This window comes from Ostrinia nubilalis, chromosome 21, assembly GCF_963855985.1.
Source record: "Ostrinia nubilalis chromosome 21, ilOstNubi1.1, whole genome shotgun sequence".
Lineage (NCBI taxonomy): Eukaryota > Metazoa > Arthropoda > Insecta > Lepidoptera > Crambidae > Ostrinia > Ostrinia nubilalis.
In genome coordinates, this window is record NC_087108.1 from 751669 (window position 1) to 772069 (window position 20401).

Sequence of the window (20401 nt, forward strand, 5' to 3'; positions counted from 1 at the left end):
AGGTAAGTATGCATTCATTATGGAAAACCTTGGGAGAGGCCTTTGTCCAGCAGTGACGCATTCTGAGCAGTAGTCATAGTAGGTTAGGTTCCTATACTATCCTAAGAATTATTGATTACCCACTTGGCCAACATACCTTTCAGCATCTTTGGGAAGCGAAAAAAAAAGATGAATCCGGTAGATTACTTTTCGAATTTAAACACCCGAACGCCGCACAATATTTCTTTCTCTTTATGTCCATTTTTAAATAATACTTTGATCATAGAATTATAATCATACTACAACGCACGCCAGCGTCCTGACGAGCGCGCGCGTGACACTCGACTGATATAATACCCGCCGGCGGGGCGCTTCGCTGTAGGTAATTATCGGATGTACCGCGCGGAGTGAGCCAGACCTGCCCATAGTAACTATACAGCCTAACAAATCATCCGTGTCGCAACGTGCGTTACTAAAATAACTGACGCCGATGCGTTACAAGGCTGCGTTGCCAAAGAGGGCCTTAAGAGGGATGTACTCCGACGGCTTTTATGGTCAAAAATATGGATTAACCATAATATTTTGTGGGTAGGGTACGTGGATTTTTTTCAAAAACAGGGCTAGTTCAGTGATTCGTCCCACAACAGGTTCGTCCCACTGGGACGAAACAATTAAAAAATATATATATTTTTCCTTTTGGATTCGTCCCATTTAATTTATTCTTTAACATAATTAGATTTATATTATTATGAGAGTTAGTCAGAAAGTCAATGAAATAAAAGAAAACATGAATTTGTTAACAATATCTGTATTTAAAAGGAAATCAACACGTTCACTACGTTACCTTTGTTTCTTAGCCCTGTTTTTATAGAATGTTGCTGTTTTAAATTAAACTCTCTTACGGACAGACACTAAATACAAATTAAGTAAATAAGAGAGGGGAGATTGAGGGACAAATGGGAGATAGGGAGAAAGAAAGAGAGAGAGGGACGAAGGGGGGAAATATGGAAAAAGAAACGGGAAAGAAACAGGTGTTACCATTTGTACGACCATTTCATTGCCTATTTATTTTTGTGTCTTTATCCGTGATCATATTTTTTATTTATTTATTTGATTTACCAACAGTTAATGTATTAACTTATTACAGGTATAGGTACACCATCATTACAATAAACTTATGTGCATGTGTTTACAGAAACATAATAGTTGTACACAGTTTTATAGATCAAACAAATGTTGTATGTAAAGAATTTTATTTAGCGAAAATTCTGTGAAATAAATGTCAGAAGATGGCACACATCAAGGTAAACTCTTGGTATCTTTTACTCTTGTATAAGTGCGATTTTTCAACAATAATGTATCTATAGCCTAATGTGCTGGCTGCATCGACTACCCTTGTAAGCAAAAATGTGGATCACCCCATTTATTTCGATCGATTCCATACTTTTGCTCATAAGTATCATAGATCATGGAAAAATCCACAGCAATCCTCCATCGTCTTTTGCAAGCATTGCGCTGGCAGGTTGCTTCACTTGTTAAGGCTGCAAGGTCGGTTGCCCAACATGCTCCGACTCCTGGATCCAGTCTTGAGTCTGGATCTAAGGCGAGATTCGTATCAGTCATTCAAGTGCAAAAAATGTAGAGGACTCTATTCCGTCATTATGCTATTTTTTTTATTTCTATGGTAATAAGATTTTCGAAAAGCACAAAAATTTTGTCTAGCCAGTATTTTCGAAAATATAAGATTAAAATTTTATATTTGTTGTATGAAAATTCGTAGGGCACACATAAACTTAAGGCATGTTAAAATTGGTATTTCACTAGATAAGTAGTGGTTAAAAATTTTGTGCTTTTGCATTTAAACTATAAGCCGCTACAGTTTTAGATCTTTATTATTATGAACGTTGTAATCGACATAATTTACTCAAGAAGCCTTTACATGTCTCATTATTTTTTGCCCTAGCAACGCTTGGCAGGTGCTGAGAAAAAGCGCCGCAATAAACTTAGTCACCTAATAATCAATCAAGGTGCCCTACGAAGTTTGAGTTGATACCTACAAGTTTGCAAATATCTTGAAGAACTTCATCTCCCTATTGCAGAAGACAATTTTAGTTGCAAAACCCACTCATCTCGGCAATACGCACTAGATGTTTCGAGCTAGGTATACAAACAGTGGTAAAAGTAAAGAAATGCGAGCGCAAGGCCGCCCGGTGCCGGTCCCGCTGTTTCACAAACGATATGTCTTCACGATTCACGACGTCTGAGGGAACAGCCTCAAGAGTGTGCAATGAGTATAATATTGATCCGTCTTTGGCATTACCAATTTGGTTGCCTTACTGGCATGGTAACTATAATTTCTGAATCTCCTTTTCTCAAAGTGGATTAGGATCCAGAAAAGGTAGATAGATATATGTAGATATGTAATAGTGACTGAGTGGAAGAAGCTGCTTCTTCTCAGCACTGGCCCATTTATTGTCCCGAAGCAGTGACACAGAATAAGTAATAGTACCATATAGGGTTATTACTAGGACGTGCAAGTGCTTTCTAAAAGCCCACTTGCAAAAATTTTCGAGTTTTATAAGATTAGTTTTTTCCAAACTCTTGACCTCTTGATAGTTTTCTGTAAATAATTTTAATGGAATACTGAATTAAAACAATGCTACATTGTCTGAATTATTTTTTTCAGCGTATTTACCACTTCACTCTCTTATTTCATATTAAATAATCTCCAAAACTTTTCAACTTTTACTGGGTGGGTTTCAGTTTCGTTCAAGATGTAAATCTTGATTATTGCCATCATAAAAATATGGAATGTTGCAAATCTGCATCGCAAATTGCATAAAATTGGTGCAGGCTTCTTTCTCGTCCACAGTTCCGGCTTCCGCTGTCGGAAGTCGTCAAAAACACGTTTGTATTTTTAGCCACACTATAATTTGGTGCAGATGGTTTGGCTATTTCTAAAACTAAAGCTGTGTGGTTGGTAGTGTAGAATAGTACCATCCCATTGTAGGATGCGACTTAACCGATTGAGTCCAAGACGGCATTAATTAATGTCATAACAATTGATTATCTATTGTGTCTAGATTCGCGGAGCTTGAAGGATTAAAGATAAATAAGCGAACATCAGGCCTTTCCAACCCATCTGTCCAGTAGGTCAGATTCTCCATTTTCTCTGGCAAATTAAATAAGGCTCTTGCAGTGGAGAATTAGCCTGATGATAAAAATGATGGTGTGTATCGAGTCGGGACAAAGACAAGCGACCGAGACAAGAGACTGAGCAGGAGACCGCAACCATTACTTGACTTAGGTTTATGTGTCCTGTCTCTATCGCGGCGGCAAAGACAGGAGACCGACAAACGAAACCGTAAAGGTAGCATTCGGATCAAGACGACCGCGACGCGAGACCGCGACTCGAGACCGCGACCGGCGACCGCGACCCACTGCTTTATATGAATTAATAGGAAGTGCTGACGGATGCAAGCAACCGAGTCGCGCTACGTGTGGGCGTGGCCTGCCGGCTACTTGCGTCGCGCGACTCGGTCGCTCACAAGGCAGTGCCGTGGCGCGACAGATGCAAAATGGCCGTGTTTTCTTCGCACGAAGACGAAATTTTAATAGAATTAGTAAGATTCGTATGGGTCGCACGACTCGTGTCGCGAAGATTCGTAAGTAGCTGTCGCCCTGCGACCTGCGACCGGTTGCCTGTCGCGGTCTCGGGTCGTGGTCTCTCGTCGCGGTCGTCTTGATCCGAATGCTATCTTAACGAGAGACCGCGACCGCTACTTGATTTTAGCTAATGTGCGTCAGTTCGCGAGCGAGACAGAGACCTAATGCCCGTTTTCACCATCAATCCCTAATTTTTAAGTGACCTCTATGGTAACACCCGGGTCTTAACGCGATCACGTCAAGCTGTAATGTAACTCATTAATAAACGTCGCGTTAAGACCCGTGTCTTACTATTTTAGGAATTTTGTTTTAAAGGGTCACTCAAAAATTACGGATTGATGGTGAAAACGGGCAAAAGTCAAGTAACGGTCGCGGACTCCCATCTCGGTCTTTGTTTCTGTCGCGACGCGCACCGAAACCTTGAGGTTACTGAGGCTGCTTCCAGTATGTTCTTTCTCTCGCACATTCACCGCGTTATGCAACGTGTGACTCAAGCAGAAAGGTCAAGGATGGTTATAAATCGATTAGCGGGGCGATTACGGACACGTTCATATCAAGACAAACACTGAAGCTTCTGGATTTGGCATATTTGGAGACTTCTTTAAGAATAGCTTAATTATAGCCTACTTACTGACAAAAAAAGGTTGATACCTACTTAAATTGGAAACCACATGTAAATAAAATTTCGACTAAGCTATCCAGATTTATTTATGCGCTTTACGAATTAAAAAAATGCACAGATCTAAAAATATACTATGGGGGAATAGCACAGATGCCAAGGACATTTTCATTCTACAAAAAAAAATGTGTTAGAATAATAGTAAACATAACTGAAACTGAAAGCTGTACAAAACACTTCACATCACTAAAAATATTAACACTAACATCAATTTATATCCTAGGTCTATGTAAATTTGTCAGAGAGAATAAAATTATTTACTCTCAAGCAAAAGAACAATATTCAGCACCCCGTAACTTAAGATACAAAGATAGATTAGCATTACCCGACACTAAGCTTCACCTGGTAAGATCAGGAGTCTACCACATGTCCATAGTAGTCTATAATAAACTGCCTACCTATTTAAAAAATATTGAAAAAGACTCATTATTCTTGGCCAAGCTAAAAGAGTTCCTTATATCAAAATGTCTTTATAGTATTCAGGAGTTCTATAATTTGAGTAGGATGCGATGATGAAAATTATGTATGAATAGGTATGGAAAAACATTATTGTATTTTAATTGTAATGTAAAATTATGTAAACTAATTAATTTTATAATTTATCAATATTAATTATTACTAACTATTGTAGAATATTTAGTAATGTACCTACGATACAAGATTTGCAACACCCTTACAGGGTCATAAGTTGAGACTAAGTTTAAGATCACCACCTATGTACACTTATGAAGCAATAAATAAATGATTATGATTATGAAAAAAGAGTTGGTATTTTTATCTGCAAAAATGCCAAGCTTGTCTCATAAACCTTAAATAAACAGAACCTGTATCATGGTTTGTTTCCAAAATAGGTTTTTGCCTTTTGTAGGGCTGCGTAACTAACAATTTGTCTTTTGTAAAATGGCTACATAACCGGCGCTGGCTGAAATTCAGCAATATCAGTGTGCCAGCTTATATTCAGCCAGATTCTATTTTTATTTAATTATTAATTTTGCGCTTTGAAAATAAAATATTTTATTTATTTATTACTGATTTCAGCGAAGGACTTCCACAAATGTCGGCAGAAGGACACGAAGCTGAATGAATGTCTGCGGGCGGCGGTTCCTGACGCGCTACGGAAGATGAGAGATGGTAAGTCACCGCCTTTCAACAAACTAAAGCCTCAACTACACCAACGCAGTGTGAACAAGTGCAGATCGCCATCGCCGGCGCAATCATAGGCCACATGACAGTCCGCGCGACCTGTCATTGGCCTATTATGATCGATACGATCCTCGGATCGGCCTCGGATCGCCGGCGATGGCGATTTGCACGCGTTGTTGTGGTTGAACAGATTTTTGAAACTGGAGACACTTGGGAGCATATAAAAAGCTATCTTGATAACACTTTACAAATAGGAACATCACAAAATTTTATTGCATTGGCATCAGATTTGGGGATCTGATCCAAATTAAGTCGCGTAGATTTGATCTAAACATACTGCAAGTCAAAACAAAACGCAGATAATGTTATGACGTAGGCCTAGAAAGGGTTCCAAAATGAAACCTGAATGAAACCAGTTTCTAAATTGTCCTGAAGTGGTGTTAGGCCAAGTATAATACGAGTCAAGTCGCGGGCAAGAGTATACGTATAATTGATGAGCTACCTTAAAATTCCAGGCATCCCTTCGCTATCAGTGCCGCGCATGGAGCCTCTCCACGTGGCCGCCATCAACATTGACTCCGGCGCAGGACCCGTCGTCATCACACAGAACTATAAGAACATCAAGCTGCATGGACTCACCAACTCCAAGCTCACTACCTACAAGTAAGTTTGCTTCTTACCTATTTGATATAAAGTTTATTTTACAATTGTAAAAAAACTTATTGTTATCGTCAGCGAAGTAAAGCTGCCTACTGCTGGACATAGCTAAGCTTCCTCTAATACACTCAATTTTACCCTGTCATCAGCTTGCTGCATCCAGGATCAGTCAGCTGCTTTTCGCAAGCCTTCATTTTACTTAGCTAAGCCCACTTGCCAACACAAAAACTGTTTTAAGTTCTGCGATAATTCATCATTCGAAAGAGTCCGTAATGTACTTGATGGCAAACATTTTTTAAAATATTAGAAATGGGGTGGGATTAGCAGTGGTTGTAAAATTTATAAGTGCTGAAGACAGAGGCTAATAAAATCTTATTACGAGTAAAAAACCATAAAATACCCTGAGTTAGAATAAATTCCTGTATTATTATTATTGGTTTTTGGGCCTTTACTTGCGCCAACTCGACCAGGTTTGATCTATTGTGGCAGCCCTTGTCTTTAGAGTTCACTGCTTAGTCCCGTTGAGTCTATAAATTCCTGTAACTACTCTCGCCTTCACTTTCTCTACTACCAAGAACTCTTCTGATCCTCAACAAACTGTTTCCAGAGCCGATCTGAAGCAGTACCGGCTGCGGACGGACTCCATCACGCCGAAGATGGAGTTCATCGCGGACTACGTCATGAAGGGCAGGATCCTCGTGCTGCCCATACAGGGGAAGGGAATCGCGAACATTACCATGAGTGAGTGTAATTATTTGCAATGACAAGGAGAATGACAAAGAGAACAAGATTGGAGCTTAAAGTTCTTGGGAAATCCATTTGAACGGTAGGAATAATCCTTTAAGTTTGATACACCATCAACGATAAAGAAATATTGTCAAATTTTTTGAACGAAACGACTTCAAGAATAAACTTTTAGAACAATAGATGGTCAACTTAAAATAGGTATTTTGATTCTTGTTAAAACTTAAAAAAACTCATCAAAACTCATTTATTTCTGTAAATAGGCTTAAAAAAAGCACTTTTACACGTCCCAGTATTAACCCTACCACTGCTTCAGGACAATAAATGGGCCAGTACTGAGAAGAAGCAGCGCAAGAAACTCAGTCACTATTGTCAGCCTCTTTTTCAAAGGTTTACATGCTTTAAAATGTACAAAGTTATAAATATTTATGCGAGCTAGGCAGTAACGTATCCCAAACATTTTTATCTTTTAAATAATCATCGACTTTATAGTAGCCCTTAAAAAACATGAATGAAGTAAGAAAAAATCACTTATCATACAGCAAATTCAATTGGGAATTCGTGCCCTGCGTGCCAAAACATCTGAGGGCCTAGTGTGAATTTACATCAAACGCGCTCACTAGTGAGCGCGTCAAAAAATTACATTAAATTAAATGTATGACGGATTGTACAGCGCCCCTAGCGGGAAACGTTCAAAAACTAAGAATTTCTTACATTTTTGAAACGCGCTCTTAAACTCACACTCAGCACGCAAGAAGATGATTATGAAGGCTACTGAGCTACTGACAACGCCACTCTTGTGGCGGAGTTTTGGGCTGACACTGTGTAGGTTTATTGTCGACACGACAAGAAAAAGAAGAATTAGGAATCAATTTTTGTATCTAAATTCAAATTAAACACAACTGTTGGCCCGCCATCCTGATGGTTTCAGATATCCTTTTCTTGAATATTTTCTCATCCTCTCCCTGGGTTGTCTGGAATATCTTCCACGGCTGGTCTTAGCAATAAGGCCCGGTTTCCTCTATCACCTTAAATTCACCCACCTTACCCTGAATGTTTCAGTAAACCTAGTAGTCAAGCACGACCTGGTCGGCGAGCCGGTGGTGCGCGATGGACAGACTTACATGCACATCCGGGACTACAAGGTCAAGTTCATCCCTCAACGAGTGCTGCTCAATTTCTCCAACCTGTTCAACGGGGACAAGAGGCTGGGCGACCAGATGAACATGTGAGTATTGATAGAAAATCGTAGAGAATCTTCATTTGTGTTTCTTTATGAGAGCGAATCAGAAATGAGATCCGTAAATGGACTAAATTCGCTGATATAGCCCGACGGATCGGCAAGCTGAAGTGGTGATGAGTAGGGCACGTAGTACGCATAACAGACGGCCTATGGGGCAGCAAGGTTCTGAAGCGGAGGTCATGAACCGACGACCCCATAAAAGGTAGCAGAAAGGCGCTGGATAGTAGGTAGTAGGTAGGCCGATACCGGGCAATATGAAGATCATTGGGGGAGGCCTATGTCCACTGTACCATCAAGGAACAGCCAAGGGTACACAGGAAAACAAGGGCTGTAGACGAATGAAGATGATGATGATGATGAAAACAGAGGTCAGGCCGCGTGGCCTCTATTATTTGTGGCACCTAGCAGAGGTCGTGGGTTTGAATCCCAGCTGCGTCAGTTACCCGATGCTCACAGTTGATTTTTTAATTTTGAGACTAGATGGCGCAGTGAAATATTTATTATGGTAGTGTCTACTGAATTCCTTTTATTTTCACAGCTTCTTGAACGAGAACTCGGAGCTTGTCTTCAATGAGCTGAAGGAATCCTACGAAAAAAGCCTCAGTTCCGTTTTTCAGGACGTGACGAATAAAATATTTGACAAAGTGCCCATGAACAAAATTTTCATTGAGGAATAAGTGTAAAACTATTTGTATTTTTTAAGTGTCCTGACTATTTATAAAATTAATTTAGGAATGATAAGCATAGGTTAATATTGCAACCTGCTTTAATTAGTATACGTAAGAAATAAATTTTGTACAAATCATTTGCATTTCGTTTTGATTTCACACGTGATTTTCTCTGTTTTGGGGTTTCAATCTGTTATAGTGACATCTGGTGGCGGCGATATACATCTTTAGTAGGACGATTAGCGCCATCTCTTATTGTGTTCTCGAACTTCTTGCTACTGAGGTTTACAAGTGGTTTATGCGAGACGGTATGGCGTCGCCTGTGCCATGGTTTCTTCGTGGTGCCCTGGTTATCGTCTTTGAAGGCCTCCTCTCATTCAGCTCGACATCTGGTGCTTCTTCGTTTGCTATACGTCTAGCATTCTTCATACATATCGACTTGCAGAAGGCCTCGTTTATAATTATCACTGTAAAATTAATTTTATTTAGAAACGTTCAATGTCTAATTTTTATTTTATTCTGAAACTAGTGTTAGCTCACATAGATTAACGTTTGTTGATTACCTATAATATTATGATAATGAAGGAATATTATTAAAATTTTACTATGACATTATTTTATCTTTGGCAACGCTGTCAAGCAATTAAGTGAGGAGGTAGATGGATATTCTCTTTACATCTTGTCAACTGTTTAGTTGTGCTTTATTCTTACAAAAGCTTCATTTATTTCAGAAAAAGAAATAATTTTCTCAAAATAAACAATGGTCTTGGTAAAATTCATGTGAAGGAAGACAGTATAAAGAGTAAATAAGTGTGGAAGAATGTTGTGTGAAGTTGTGTGTTGTCAACAAGTATCAAGGAAAAGTTGCACAAGATATAAGAAGGGCCAGGTAAGTGTCCTACTAACTTGACATAATAACAGGACTTGACATCATAAAGGTAGCAGGAAGGTGCTGGACGCAGGCCGCTACCAACCGGTCAACATGGAAATCATTGGGGGAGGCCTATGTCCAGCAGTGGACGTCCTATGCCTGAGATGATGATGATGATGACACAGATGAAATCTTATTTACTATTGAAACATGTGTGCCAAATAAAACTCATAATATCACCACTAAAAACCACAACTTAGAGCTAGGAATCGAACCAGAATCTCCACGAACAGAGTATGATTTTTAACCACAACACCTATACGTTTATAGGTCTTGATAAATATAAGTAAAATACTAACGTATGCCCACTAGAAGTAAATACAGGACTAGCCCCAATAGGATGGCATCCAGCTCCATAACTGGAACACAATAAAACATTATTAGAATACAATAAGATATCATTCATAATTCGCCTGCCTAAATGATAAGTATAATTTTTAAACATGTTACATTCAAAATGTATGTACGGGCAACGGAATATCAAGCTAACCCTTTAGCATTTTACCTAATACATAGATAGGGTGTTATTTTAAACAAAAATGGAAAGTCGCATTGGGTAGTTGTTGACTACTAACTTTATGAAAATTTTAATGTGTAGATACCTATTATGCAGACCGCTACCAACCGGGCAACGTGGAAAGCATTGGGGGAGGCCTATGTTCAGAAGTGGACGGCTATAAGAATAGAGGAGATGATGATGATGATGATGACGAAGTATTAATATGCATGCCATTCACAATTTATTTACCAACGTAATTAGTGTAATACAAGTTTATTACCTATAAATAATGTAAAGTTTTCAGACAACTAAAAGAAGCGACAAGTGTACCATGTGTACAAGATTCTACATTTTATTAATAGATGGCGCTAAATGCAACTGCAAGTACACTACCTTAGCAAGAACCACATAATCCTACAAAACTGAGCTTGAATTTATCTGTTTAATGATCAAAAACTTACTCCTTCAACACCTCGACCCTCTCGTGGCCCTGATCAGCCCTCTGATGGACAAATAAGCGGCGAAGAGGATCAAGAGGAAAAACGCTGTCTCCCAGAAATGTGCTACGAGGACCCTGGTGCTCATCCTCCGGTGGACCTTCGGGGAAGGTGCATCAGGCACAGGTTAAAATTGGATCACGACTTGGTCATCAGGGTGGTTTTTGTTTGACAGCGTGACATTGACAGAAGGATAAACTTCTTTTTCTTGAAAAATGTCTTCAACGACAAAGGTCTGGCATAAATTGTGAGGTAATTAATGATTTATTTAATTTTTCTGGTGTCATGTAAAATAACCAGAATGAACGCATAATAATTAATGATTACACTTTATTTTGATTACGAATTTAAGTAACTTAGTCAAAGTTTTACTTCACAAATATTGCAAGCAATGAATCTTATTTGAGCAAGTTTGCTTATATAAAAACTGAAGGCATTATCTATAACTATGCTATGTTCAACATTTGCAGGAGCCCTCTGTAACCTACTGGGGGGCCCTAGACATTTAAGGATCGAGGGCCGCCCAGTAGGTTACAGAGGGCCCTAGCAAATGTACCCTTTAAAAAAATACTGTAGAACTTTTCGACGATATTTCTACAAAAATATTATTTCTACAAAAATATTGGTTACTTGCCCAGTGTGTCCAATGGGAAAGAAGGGTCTGTCCTTAGATTTTGTTTAGGTTTTTATATCACATAGTATAAAAAGACAGGAAAAGAAATAACAAGAAATGTTTTATAGGTTTATTCAGTGAAATATAACAATTTCTATGGCATAGTCACTGGTAACATTATGTCGAAGAAACAGTAACTTAAACTAAGATCCACTTAGCCTCTAACTAATATTTTTATTTCATTGTCATTTTAAGAAAACAGATCCAAAATAGCTCCTTGGGAAGCTCCAACTGTTAGTTTTTTAAATGACAATGTAATAAAGATATTTACCACGACAGCGAACACTGCTTTAGTTACTGACTGTCCTCAAATTACATTACTTATTTTAATTAACACATTTGAGAACATTCAAGCACCATTTAGCAAAATATAGCGGTCATTTGCCTTAGGGTAATAGAAAAACTATTTTATTTGCTTCAATTATGCACTACAAACTTAAAACAAAGTTATGTGTTACGCCAAAATAAAGGCAAATGACCTAACATTAAAGTAAAAGGTAGAGCATTATAACTAACAGTAGAGATACAATATTTTTGAATAATTTTATACGTTAGACACTTAACATAGATGTTTGAAAGAGCGTCATCGCCTAAGATTTACATTGAGTACGCTTGACTCGAAAACTTCAATCATCAATTTAATTAAATCATTAAATTATCCATAGCAATGATTGATGAATCGTACGTCCTACAACTATGCTAGCATCGGACGGTTATATGGCATTCATTGAGTCTAAAATTTTAAACTTGTTAAAACTGCAAGTGAAAAAATATTTCTTCTTAATTTTAGTACTTCTACGTATACTAAAATGAGGTATAACGATGGATGTTTATTGTTCAAATTCATATGCCATATGACCTAGAATTTTGTTTATCCTATTTAGTTAAAATTTCAAAAACACTACGGATATTTTATAAGCTCTAACCTTATCACAACCTACAATCTGAAAATTAAAAATTGAGATTACTGTGCGTGTAACATTGCCAATTTCCCCGGCTCTATATTTATGGAATGGATCGATTTCTCAAATAAATGCATTAGAATGCGTCTCCGGTTTAAATTTTAGTGTTGAACCAGGCCGGGATAACTTAAAACTAAAACTTAAAACAAAACTAACTACAAAAAAATTCGTCAGCTCGGACATTATACATTAAAAACTAAAACTTGTCTTGTTATAAAACTTATCTACAGCGTATCATCTTCAATAAAATCAGCTGTAAATACAATAAATGATCTACAAATGCTTGATGATTTTTTATAGTCAGTCATAGATCATGTATTGTATTACTAGTATTTGCAAAACTTAGCAAATATCTATAAACATCGTAATCATTGTTACAATATAAAATAACTAACATAAACTAACTTTTCATCGCTTAGCACCATCTTTAGCTGAATTTTAGAGCGAAATAATAATCTTAACAACTCTTCACCCTACGTTTTCAAACCATCATAGTAATCAAACTACAGATGATGATGATCATTTATCATCAACTTACGATGGATTAGAAGTTGTAACAGTTAAGGTTAGTACAATTATCTAGTCAATAGATTAATTAGTACTAATACTAAGTTAGTTAAGACATTCGATTAACTACCGTTAAAAGTACAAAAATTCTGTCATTTATATCATTTTAAAAATGCCTAATCACATCTACATCTAATTCCACAAAGATATGATTATACTATTCAATATAGAAAGATAAATAGACCTTAATATAATTTTAGGCAAACTTGATGTTTGTAGATTATATCATTAAAAATTGCCTCTAAATAATTTTAGACAGTTAAAAATCTCATAAGTATGCCACGAAACTTCGAATCCTGGACCATCACACATCGTCCACATACCCTAATTTTATTGCCAACCAATCGGAACTTCAGTTATCACTTTCAGGATTTCAAGTTTATCTTTGTGACACTACACAGTCGGTGAACACCAAATCACTGGACGTCACGCAGCTTAGTCTTTGGGTCACTTATCACTGACTTCCTCACTATCCTCCGAGGTTCCTTGTCATTGGAACTGCGAGGTGGACGTAGACCTTCGGCAACCGATCGACACGGGCGCCGGTATCCGCGAAGTGCCGCCATTCCTTTGGTCTTTCCTAGGTGTAGCTAATTGTCTAGTGCTCATTGATCTTTCTAATTTCCCATCTGACATAACCCAGGCTGAGGTGAAGTCAGCATAATCAGAGTCTTTCGAGCTGGTCCTTGACAAGGAATCATTGTCTCCTTTAGAATAAGTCCTAATGATTTCCTTCATCTTCTCCAAGACCGCTGCGTCGTCTTTCGCATTTTCTGTGGATCTTAAGATCGTTTCTAGTAAAGGACTAAGCTGTTTCTGGTTGGGTGGTGATCTAAGAGTGGCGCTGCTAGCTCGCAGCGGAGAGTTTCTCTTGAAGGCCTCTGATTGGATAACAGCTTTGACTCTGGCTTTGGGAGATTTGTTGGGATTCTCGAAGGTATCAGCTCCAATGGTAGGTCTGGCTTTAGCCTTCGCTTGGTTGGGGGCTGTGCGACCACTCCAGGTATTCCTCGCTGCTGGAGGGAGTTTAGGAGTCAGCTTGGGCGATGTCTGAGCAGGATTAGCTACGTGTTTGGGACTTGGTGTATTCCCACGGCTTGGGGTTCTGTTCCTAACAGGTGAATGGGGAATACGACTGGCTTGCCGACTTCTTATTGTCTTCGTGGGGGATTCTATCGCGTCCCTTGATGGTCTGAGGCTTTTGCTGGGGGAATCGTTATTCTCTGTGATTACGATTCTTTCAGGGCTACCTCTGTTGCTCTTGTCTTCGATAGAGCCGGGTTTCTTTCCCCCGTAGAATGTGTCGGAGAAGTCAGTCTTTCGGAGGCCGGTGGAGAGGCTCACGTAGACATCTACTCGTTCGTTTCTGTCCATGTGACAGCCATCATCTTGGTCGAGACGCTCTGAAATTAGAAAAGGGAAAATATTAATATGTTTACTTCATTTATTGATAAAACTAGTGGTCATGTTGTTGTCACACAAGAGCTATTCATTAATTGAATTTAAATCTGGGTATTATTTATTCTTCATAGAATTTTCTAATAATGGTTTATGATAAATAAACATAGTTTTGTCACTTCATCAAAGTATAATTCATTCACACCATAAAAGTATAAAGCTACAAACTGCGATCTTAGCTTGATATTAAATTATACGACACGCCTAATAAATAAATGTCTTTGTAATTCCAATCCATACAAATTAAAATACCTGATACCCGCCACTTCCATTTTAGAAGTGTGGATAATAGCTCAGCTAGATTATTTGAGTTATTTAATTGCTGAAGTTGTCTTTCCGGGTGAGCCATAATGCACAAGCTAGTCTATCATTTATTGCCTTAAAAGTACACTGACTATTAAATCGAGACCTTCCCATAGTTATGAGGTTATGTCTAATAGCTTTGAAGTTTATTTTTGTAACAATACGACTACAATAACTTAGAAAAGTTTTACAGATGTGTCGCGTCCAGAATATTTGGGATCAAAGTAAAAGTAAGGGTGCCTAATAGCAGCTTCTAAAATAAACAATTTGTTGTTAGAATCGTCTATACTTAGAACAGATTTCTAACTGTGGAGTGGAAACGTGGAACGTGGTCGATAAAAAGATTGGTGGTCTAGTCACACATAATCTTTTGATTAGTAATTATTTTATCTATTCTTCGAGCTATCACAATAAAATTAGCCAGGGCGTGTACGTACCTACTTACTTTTACCCTAAAGGAGCTGTATTTCAGCTCTAAAATTATGTACTGAAAAAATGCAATTTTACATTGTTGACTTGACTTGCAAACTTGCTCAATCCTTTCCAGATCTATGATACATTTTGATAGGATACAGATCAAATTCAGGGCCGCGATATAATGCATTCCGATATGTCATTGTACGTTTCACCATACATAGCCTCGTGGATCAAATTCGTCAGCGCGCGCGCAGCTATCGTTCGTTTTAATATCACACCATATTCGGCGTAGGTGTCGAACGGATTCAGGGCTGAGGCTGACCGATCTCTTAAGGTATTGGTTCAATTTTTACATTAGTTTAATCAAAAGGGCTTATGCTATCAACTATGTATAGCTATCAGCTTTGGTTGGTTACGCTTCATGTAGAGTATTCTGAATCATAATGTGCCCCAGGAGGCACATACTTACAGTAATCCAATTCAGAGCCATTGTTTTAAGAACTTTTGGTGCTTTTATCCAAAGAGTCATTGAAATGTAGACGATAGCCTATAGGTTTGTCTTGTTCAATCTCCGTCCACCGCTGGACTGGGCTGTTGTAGTGAGTGAACGCACTTTATAACACAAACTTAGAGAAATTAATGGGAATGTCGTATTAATAAGTACGTGAAGTATAGTATGTTTAAAAATGCTTCTTTTAGACACTTTAATCATGGCAAGTATCCTTGAGTTCTGACGAAGCATGCTTACTCGAAGACATCAACGTTGAATTTTGGATGATAAACGAACTACACGGGACTATTCCCACCTCTCGTTCCCACCGTTGCAACTGCTGTGTAGCCAGGATCTACAGCTCGATCACCAATAAAAAACCAACCAGTGAAGGTCAAGTTTGTCCCAGGGGAAAGTTAAATTTTCATAGTCACTCATGGTAAACAAATCTTTCCGTTGATACGCAAAGGGACGTCAATTGTGAATTCTTTTTACTCAATTTTATAATTGCTCCATTATAATTTTACCAGCCCTACTTCGAGATCACTCGGTCACATTGTCAGCTATCGCCGCACCATTTACGTCAGGAATGTGGTTGCTACTAAAAAGGAGAGCGAAGCCAGGCGGACCTGGCTAGCGAGGCGGTCTCTTGCGACCTTCGGGCTTTGTCCTTCAAAAAATTCTTTATTAGTTACGTTCTAAGCGCACTTAAAATTATAATAAAAAAATCTTTTTTAAAAACAAGCTTTATTCTGAAATGCAGTTGTACTAAAATGAAAAAAATAATTGTATGCTATGTTCAAGTAATTTCGAAAGCTTGTATCGCGCATGGAATTTATTCTTCTTTTTTCTGTTTGCGCTACAAGCTTTCGAAATTTTTTTTATTATAATTTTATTTTACACTTTTTAGTTGTATCTCAATCTGGACCCTGGTCATCATTTAGCACCAAAGTGCTCGGGAAGACGAATCAAACGAACCCAAACTCGATTATGTTTCCGCCGTTTCGTTTATGAGTTCCTATGGCCACCTCCTGACTCCATCATCAGGACCCTGGACATCATCTAGCACTAAAGTGCTTAAGAAGACAAAATCAACGAACCCAAATTCGATGTGATTCTGCCGTTTCGTTTAGGAGTTCCTATGGCCACCTGCTGACTCCATCATCAGACCAGCTCAATGGTACCATAACATTGCATTGTCCTCGTACTTACATAAGTAATCCAAATTTCAGCTCAATCGGTTGAGGAAAACTGGTCTTAATTTCAGTTACAAGATTTGTCCCACACATACTAACAAGTGAAGTCAATATAAAGCTTGTAAAAAGCTTGTAAAAAGCTTGTAAAAAAAGCTTGTAATAAACAAACACATCCTTATTTAGTTAGTCCTACCACTTTCGTGGCTACATGCATACCTAAAGGCTGGCGCTAAGAAGTGCCCAAAGAAATTAAGTTACCATCGTATTCGAGTATTTTCTGCCTAAATCTAAACTATTTTTTTTAATGATTGCGCATAACTGCTGACATTTCCATGTCTAAGCCAGTGAATCAATTTTGAGACCTACAGGAAGAATTAAAGTGATCTAAGAAGAAAGACATAAATATAGGTACTCGTATTTTTCTGCAAAAAATATCTGAAATGAATGTAATATGGCGATTCCCCATCAATTTCCCCATTGGGGTGAAATTGAATTGCGAACAAATGACATCGCATATTTATATCCATGGGATGATTTCAAAATGCTGGATACATTTCGTGGACAACTATGCTTTCCAACTCAATTTATTTATTTACTTTACTTGTATTGCAAAACATAAATAACAACAAAACGTGAAGTGTTTTATCAACCTTCGCAACATTTATCTGAGCATCGAGTATGATAGAGCAATCAGGTTTTCACAATGCCTCACATCTTTAAAGTATTGCTGAAGACCACTCGAGAGTCATAACACTTGACATGCTCTTTGCCTTCGGTGCAAATAAAGAAAGGATTGATACAGAGCCGGACTGCGCTCCCGTGGTGGTCCTAAATTACATTTTTATTACAAAATACTACGAGTAGGTATATGATGTTATACTATAACATCTTACTTCTTTACTACATACAGTGTTTGATTAGCTAACAATACATCCACCTTCGTCCATAGATCTGTTAATTGGAGCTCTTTTCACCAACCATTCTATACTCCGATTTGATCTTAATCATATTTAACGTTTCATTCTGTTTCTATTGAATTCAAACCCTTAATCTAGTAGTTAGAAAATTAGATTATATTAATCAGAGTTGGTTTTTGAGTTCACTATTGAGTATCATCATTAGCGATTTAAATCAACTTTCCTTCTGTCTTTTCATAAGAGAGAACTAGTAGTTTTGCAGATAACACTGCACAACAAAATTGCAACTTTTGGCTGATGATTGACTTTCATTACATGATGTTTACTAATTTGACGTCGCTGATTCTGAATCTGCCGTCCATTTTTTCGTAGCAGCTCTTGTCTACGTGTTATAGCTTTCACTCAAAAATTGCTAAATTTCAGTCTTAATTCGCCGACAGTTCAAAAAATACTATGTTTTCTTTGTATAATTTAATATGGTAGCATTAAGAAGTGTTTGTGTGATTGATCTAAATCAATTTTGTTTCATTTGCGGAGAGGATATGTTTAAATAATCCGTTTAAATGTGACAAAGTTCGTAAAATTGGCTTACAAAAATTAGTTTGGGGACCCAGTGGAAATGAAAGATAAGCCTTGAATTCCACAAAAGGCGTGGAAAAGATGCGTTGAGTTTTTACGTTTATAAACAAATAAGAATATGTGTAAAGGACAATGTTCGTTCTCCATACATTGTTCGCCGTTAGATCAACAGTGCCGAAAAAATACTTTCTAGGTTCTAAATGACACAAATCTTTATGTAAGAACAATTATTCCTGGCGGACCAATTCTATAAACTTATTGATAGCAATATTGTTATCATAACCTCTTACTTACTAGTATTGTATTATAATATTGTATGCACATCGATTTAGGAGATGTTCTGTATTGTAGTTGTCGCAGCCAAATTGTATTATAATATTGGACGGGTTTTGGAAATAGCTCGGCGTTCCACTTTTATCATTTACTTACTTACATTTTGCACGTAAATAAATAACATGAATCCTATGTTTACTTTCCACTCTTGACATTTAACACGTGACTTACCAAACTAACTATCTCCATGGTTACCGTCTTAGTCTATGCATGACTAGGGATTGAACAACTTTTAATTGAATATTATTAACAATTCTCGATAATTTTTATCGATTGAAAAATATTCGGTATTTGAATCGAAAGGTATATTCAATTTTATCAATATCAAAATATTCAATTTTAATAATAAAATAAATATTATTTACTACCACCTATGAAATGTTCTGAAAATTGCCTGGAGCGCTCCCCCAATCCTGGGTTTTCCCTTTCCAAACTGAGAGGACATCATTTTGGTTCTATCGATACATTATAAAGGTAGGTACTTAATATTTGAAATGTATTACCAATTATTGTTATAAGCATTTTGAGTGAATAAAACTTTCAATTCTATTAGAACTTTAGACATTTCTCTCACTTTAAGCGGCATTGGATTTTTCATCGGATTTTGAAACTGTTACAGATATATTAAAGATGATCCCATATTTATGTCATTGTCAATATCAGTATTATGATCACAATTCTTTTTATTTTATTCATGACCTTTTAGACCAGTTGGACACATTAGATAGCTTCTTGTAGTATCGTGCAATATATTTTTAACTTTTAATTAAAATCTAGTCATACTGTAGCAATTTGGACGATTTATTTTATTTACAAGATCGGTATCTTATTGTCTATGATGACCGCAATCAACATCACTATTACGTGGATTCCTAACAATGAAGTACGGCATTGCCTTGTGCCGATTTTACATAGATTTTATCGACACAAATTATGGAACTTCATAGGATATGGAGCAGGCCACGCCCTAAAATGTCCGGATGTCGTCATAGTATTATGGAATACATATAAAAGACTTTTATTATTTCATTTTCTAATCCTCAAGTGTCCATTACAATCTAATTAATATTTATGTATTCAAAAAGTAAGAGATCAATTTTGATACTTTACTGCTGTGCCCAGGAATCTGAGGCCGTTTCTGACAATGTCCTTTAGGTACGAAACCGCTATGATCTGAAAGGAACCCTTGAACCATCGCGACGACTGTTATTTTTATTTTTGAACAAAAATGGTATTAACCAAAAAATATTGAACTAAATGGTAATTCCTTGCATACGTTTGGCATGTAGATGTCTTTTCAACCCTAAGAAGTCACCTGAACCTCATGTTGATACTTCACATGAGGATTTTGAGGCGAAAACTGTCAGTGTGGTAGAGACTTTGAATGTGACCCGAAATTTTCAAAACCATGTAGCCAAGATGGTTTAAACGATCGTTTTAGAGATTTAGGATCTTCAAGTCTTCCGAAAAGACATGGAATGAGTTATTTTGGCATTTTAATATTTTTTTTTGGAAAATCCGTAAAAATCTTACTATTCTTACACATCGAACAACGTATGAGTCACTTACAAACATGTTTTTTTGGTTGGATGTAATATAAACATCGAATTACACTCTCTTCGCAATCACCTGAACAATTTTATCACAACTCTTAAGGATCTAAGTGAAGAACATGGCGAGCAAATCCACCAGGGCCTTCGTACGATAGAGGGACGCTATCAGGGCCACTAGAATGCACACATGATGGCTGACTGCTGTTGAATCATTCAGAAGAGCTGTCTGCCTTCAGCATCAGCAAGG

The 20401-nt window shown here is 37.5% G+C and overlaps 2 protein-coding genes and 1 long non-coding RNA gene across 4 annotated transcripts in view; 1 reads left to right on the forward strand and 2 right to left on the reverse strand.

Moving 5' to 3' along the window:
- Window positions 1-8916, forward strand: part of LOC135082028 (protein takeout) — a 31048-nt gene extending 22132 nt beyond the window's left edge. The window contains exons 2-6 of the mRNA XM_063976780.1: window positions 5363-5455; window positions 5983-6130; window positions 6732-6865; window positions 7931-8096; window positions 8650-8916. Of these exons, the coding sequence (XP_063832850.1) occupies window positions 5363-5455; window positions 5983-6130; window positions 6732-6865; window positions 7931-8096; window positions 8650-8788 (680 nt within the window). The 3' untranslated portion in view covers window positions 8789-8916. The remainder of the gene's footprint in view (window positions 1-5362; window positions 5456-5982; window positions 6131-6731; window positions 6866-7930; window positions 8097-8649) is intronic.
- On the reverse strand, window positions 8860-10902 carry LOC135082031 (uncharacterized). The gene is made up of 3 exons (XR_010259327.1): window positions 10671-10902; window positions 10010-10069; window positions 8860-9246 (listed from the first exon to the last, which is right to left on the reverse strand). It is a non-coding gene; the product is annotated as an uncharacterized LOC135082031 (long non-coding RNA).
- Window positions 10903-11434: 532 nt separating this feature from the next.
- LOC135082018 (GAS2-like protein pickled eggs) overlaps window positions 11435-20401 on the reverse strand; it is a 201893-nt gene continuing 192926 nt past the window's right edge. For both annotated transcript variants that reach the window (XM_063976767.1, XM_063976766.1), the window contains exon 5: window positions 11435-14311. In XM_063976767.1, the coding sequence (XP_063832837.1) occupies window positions 13398-14311 (914 nt within the window). In that variant the 3' untranslated portion in view covers window positions 11435-13397. The remainder of the gene's footprint in view (window positions 14312-20401) is intronic.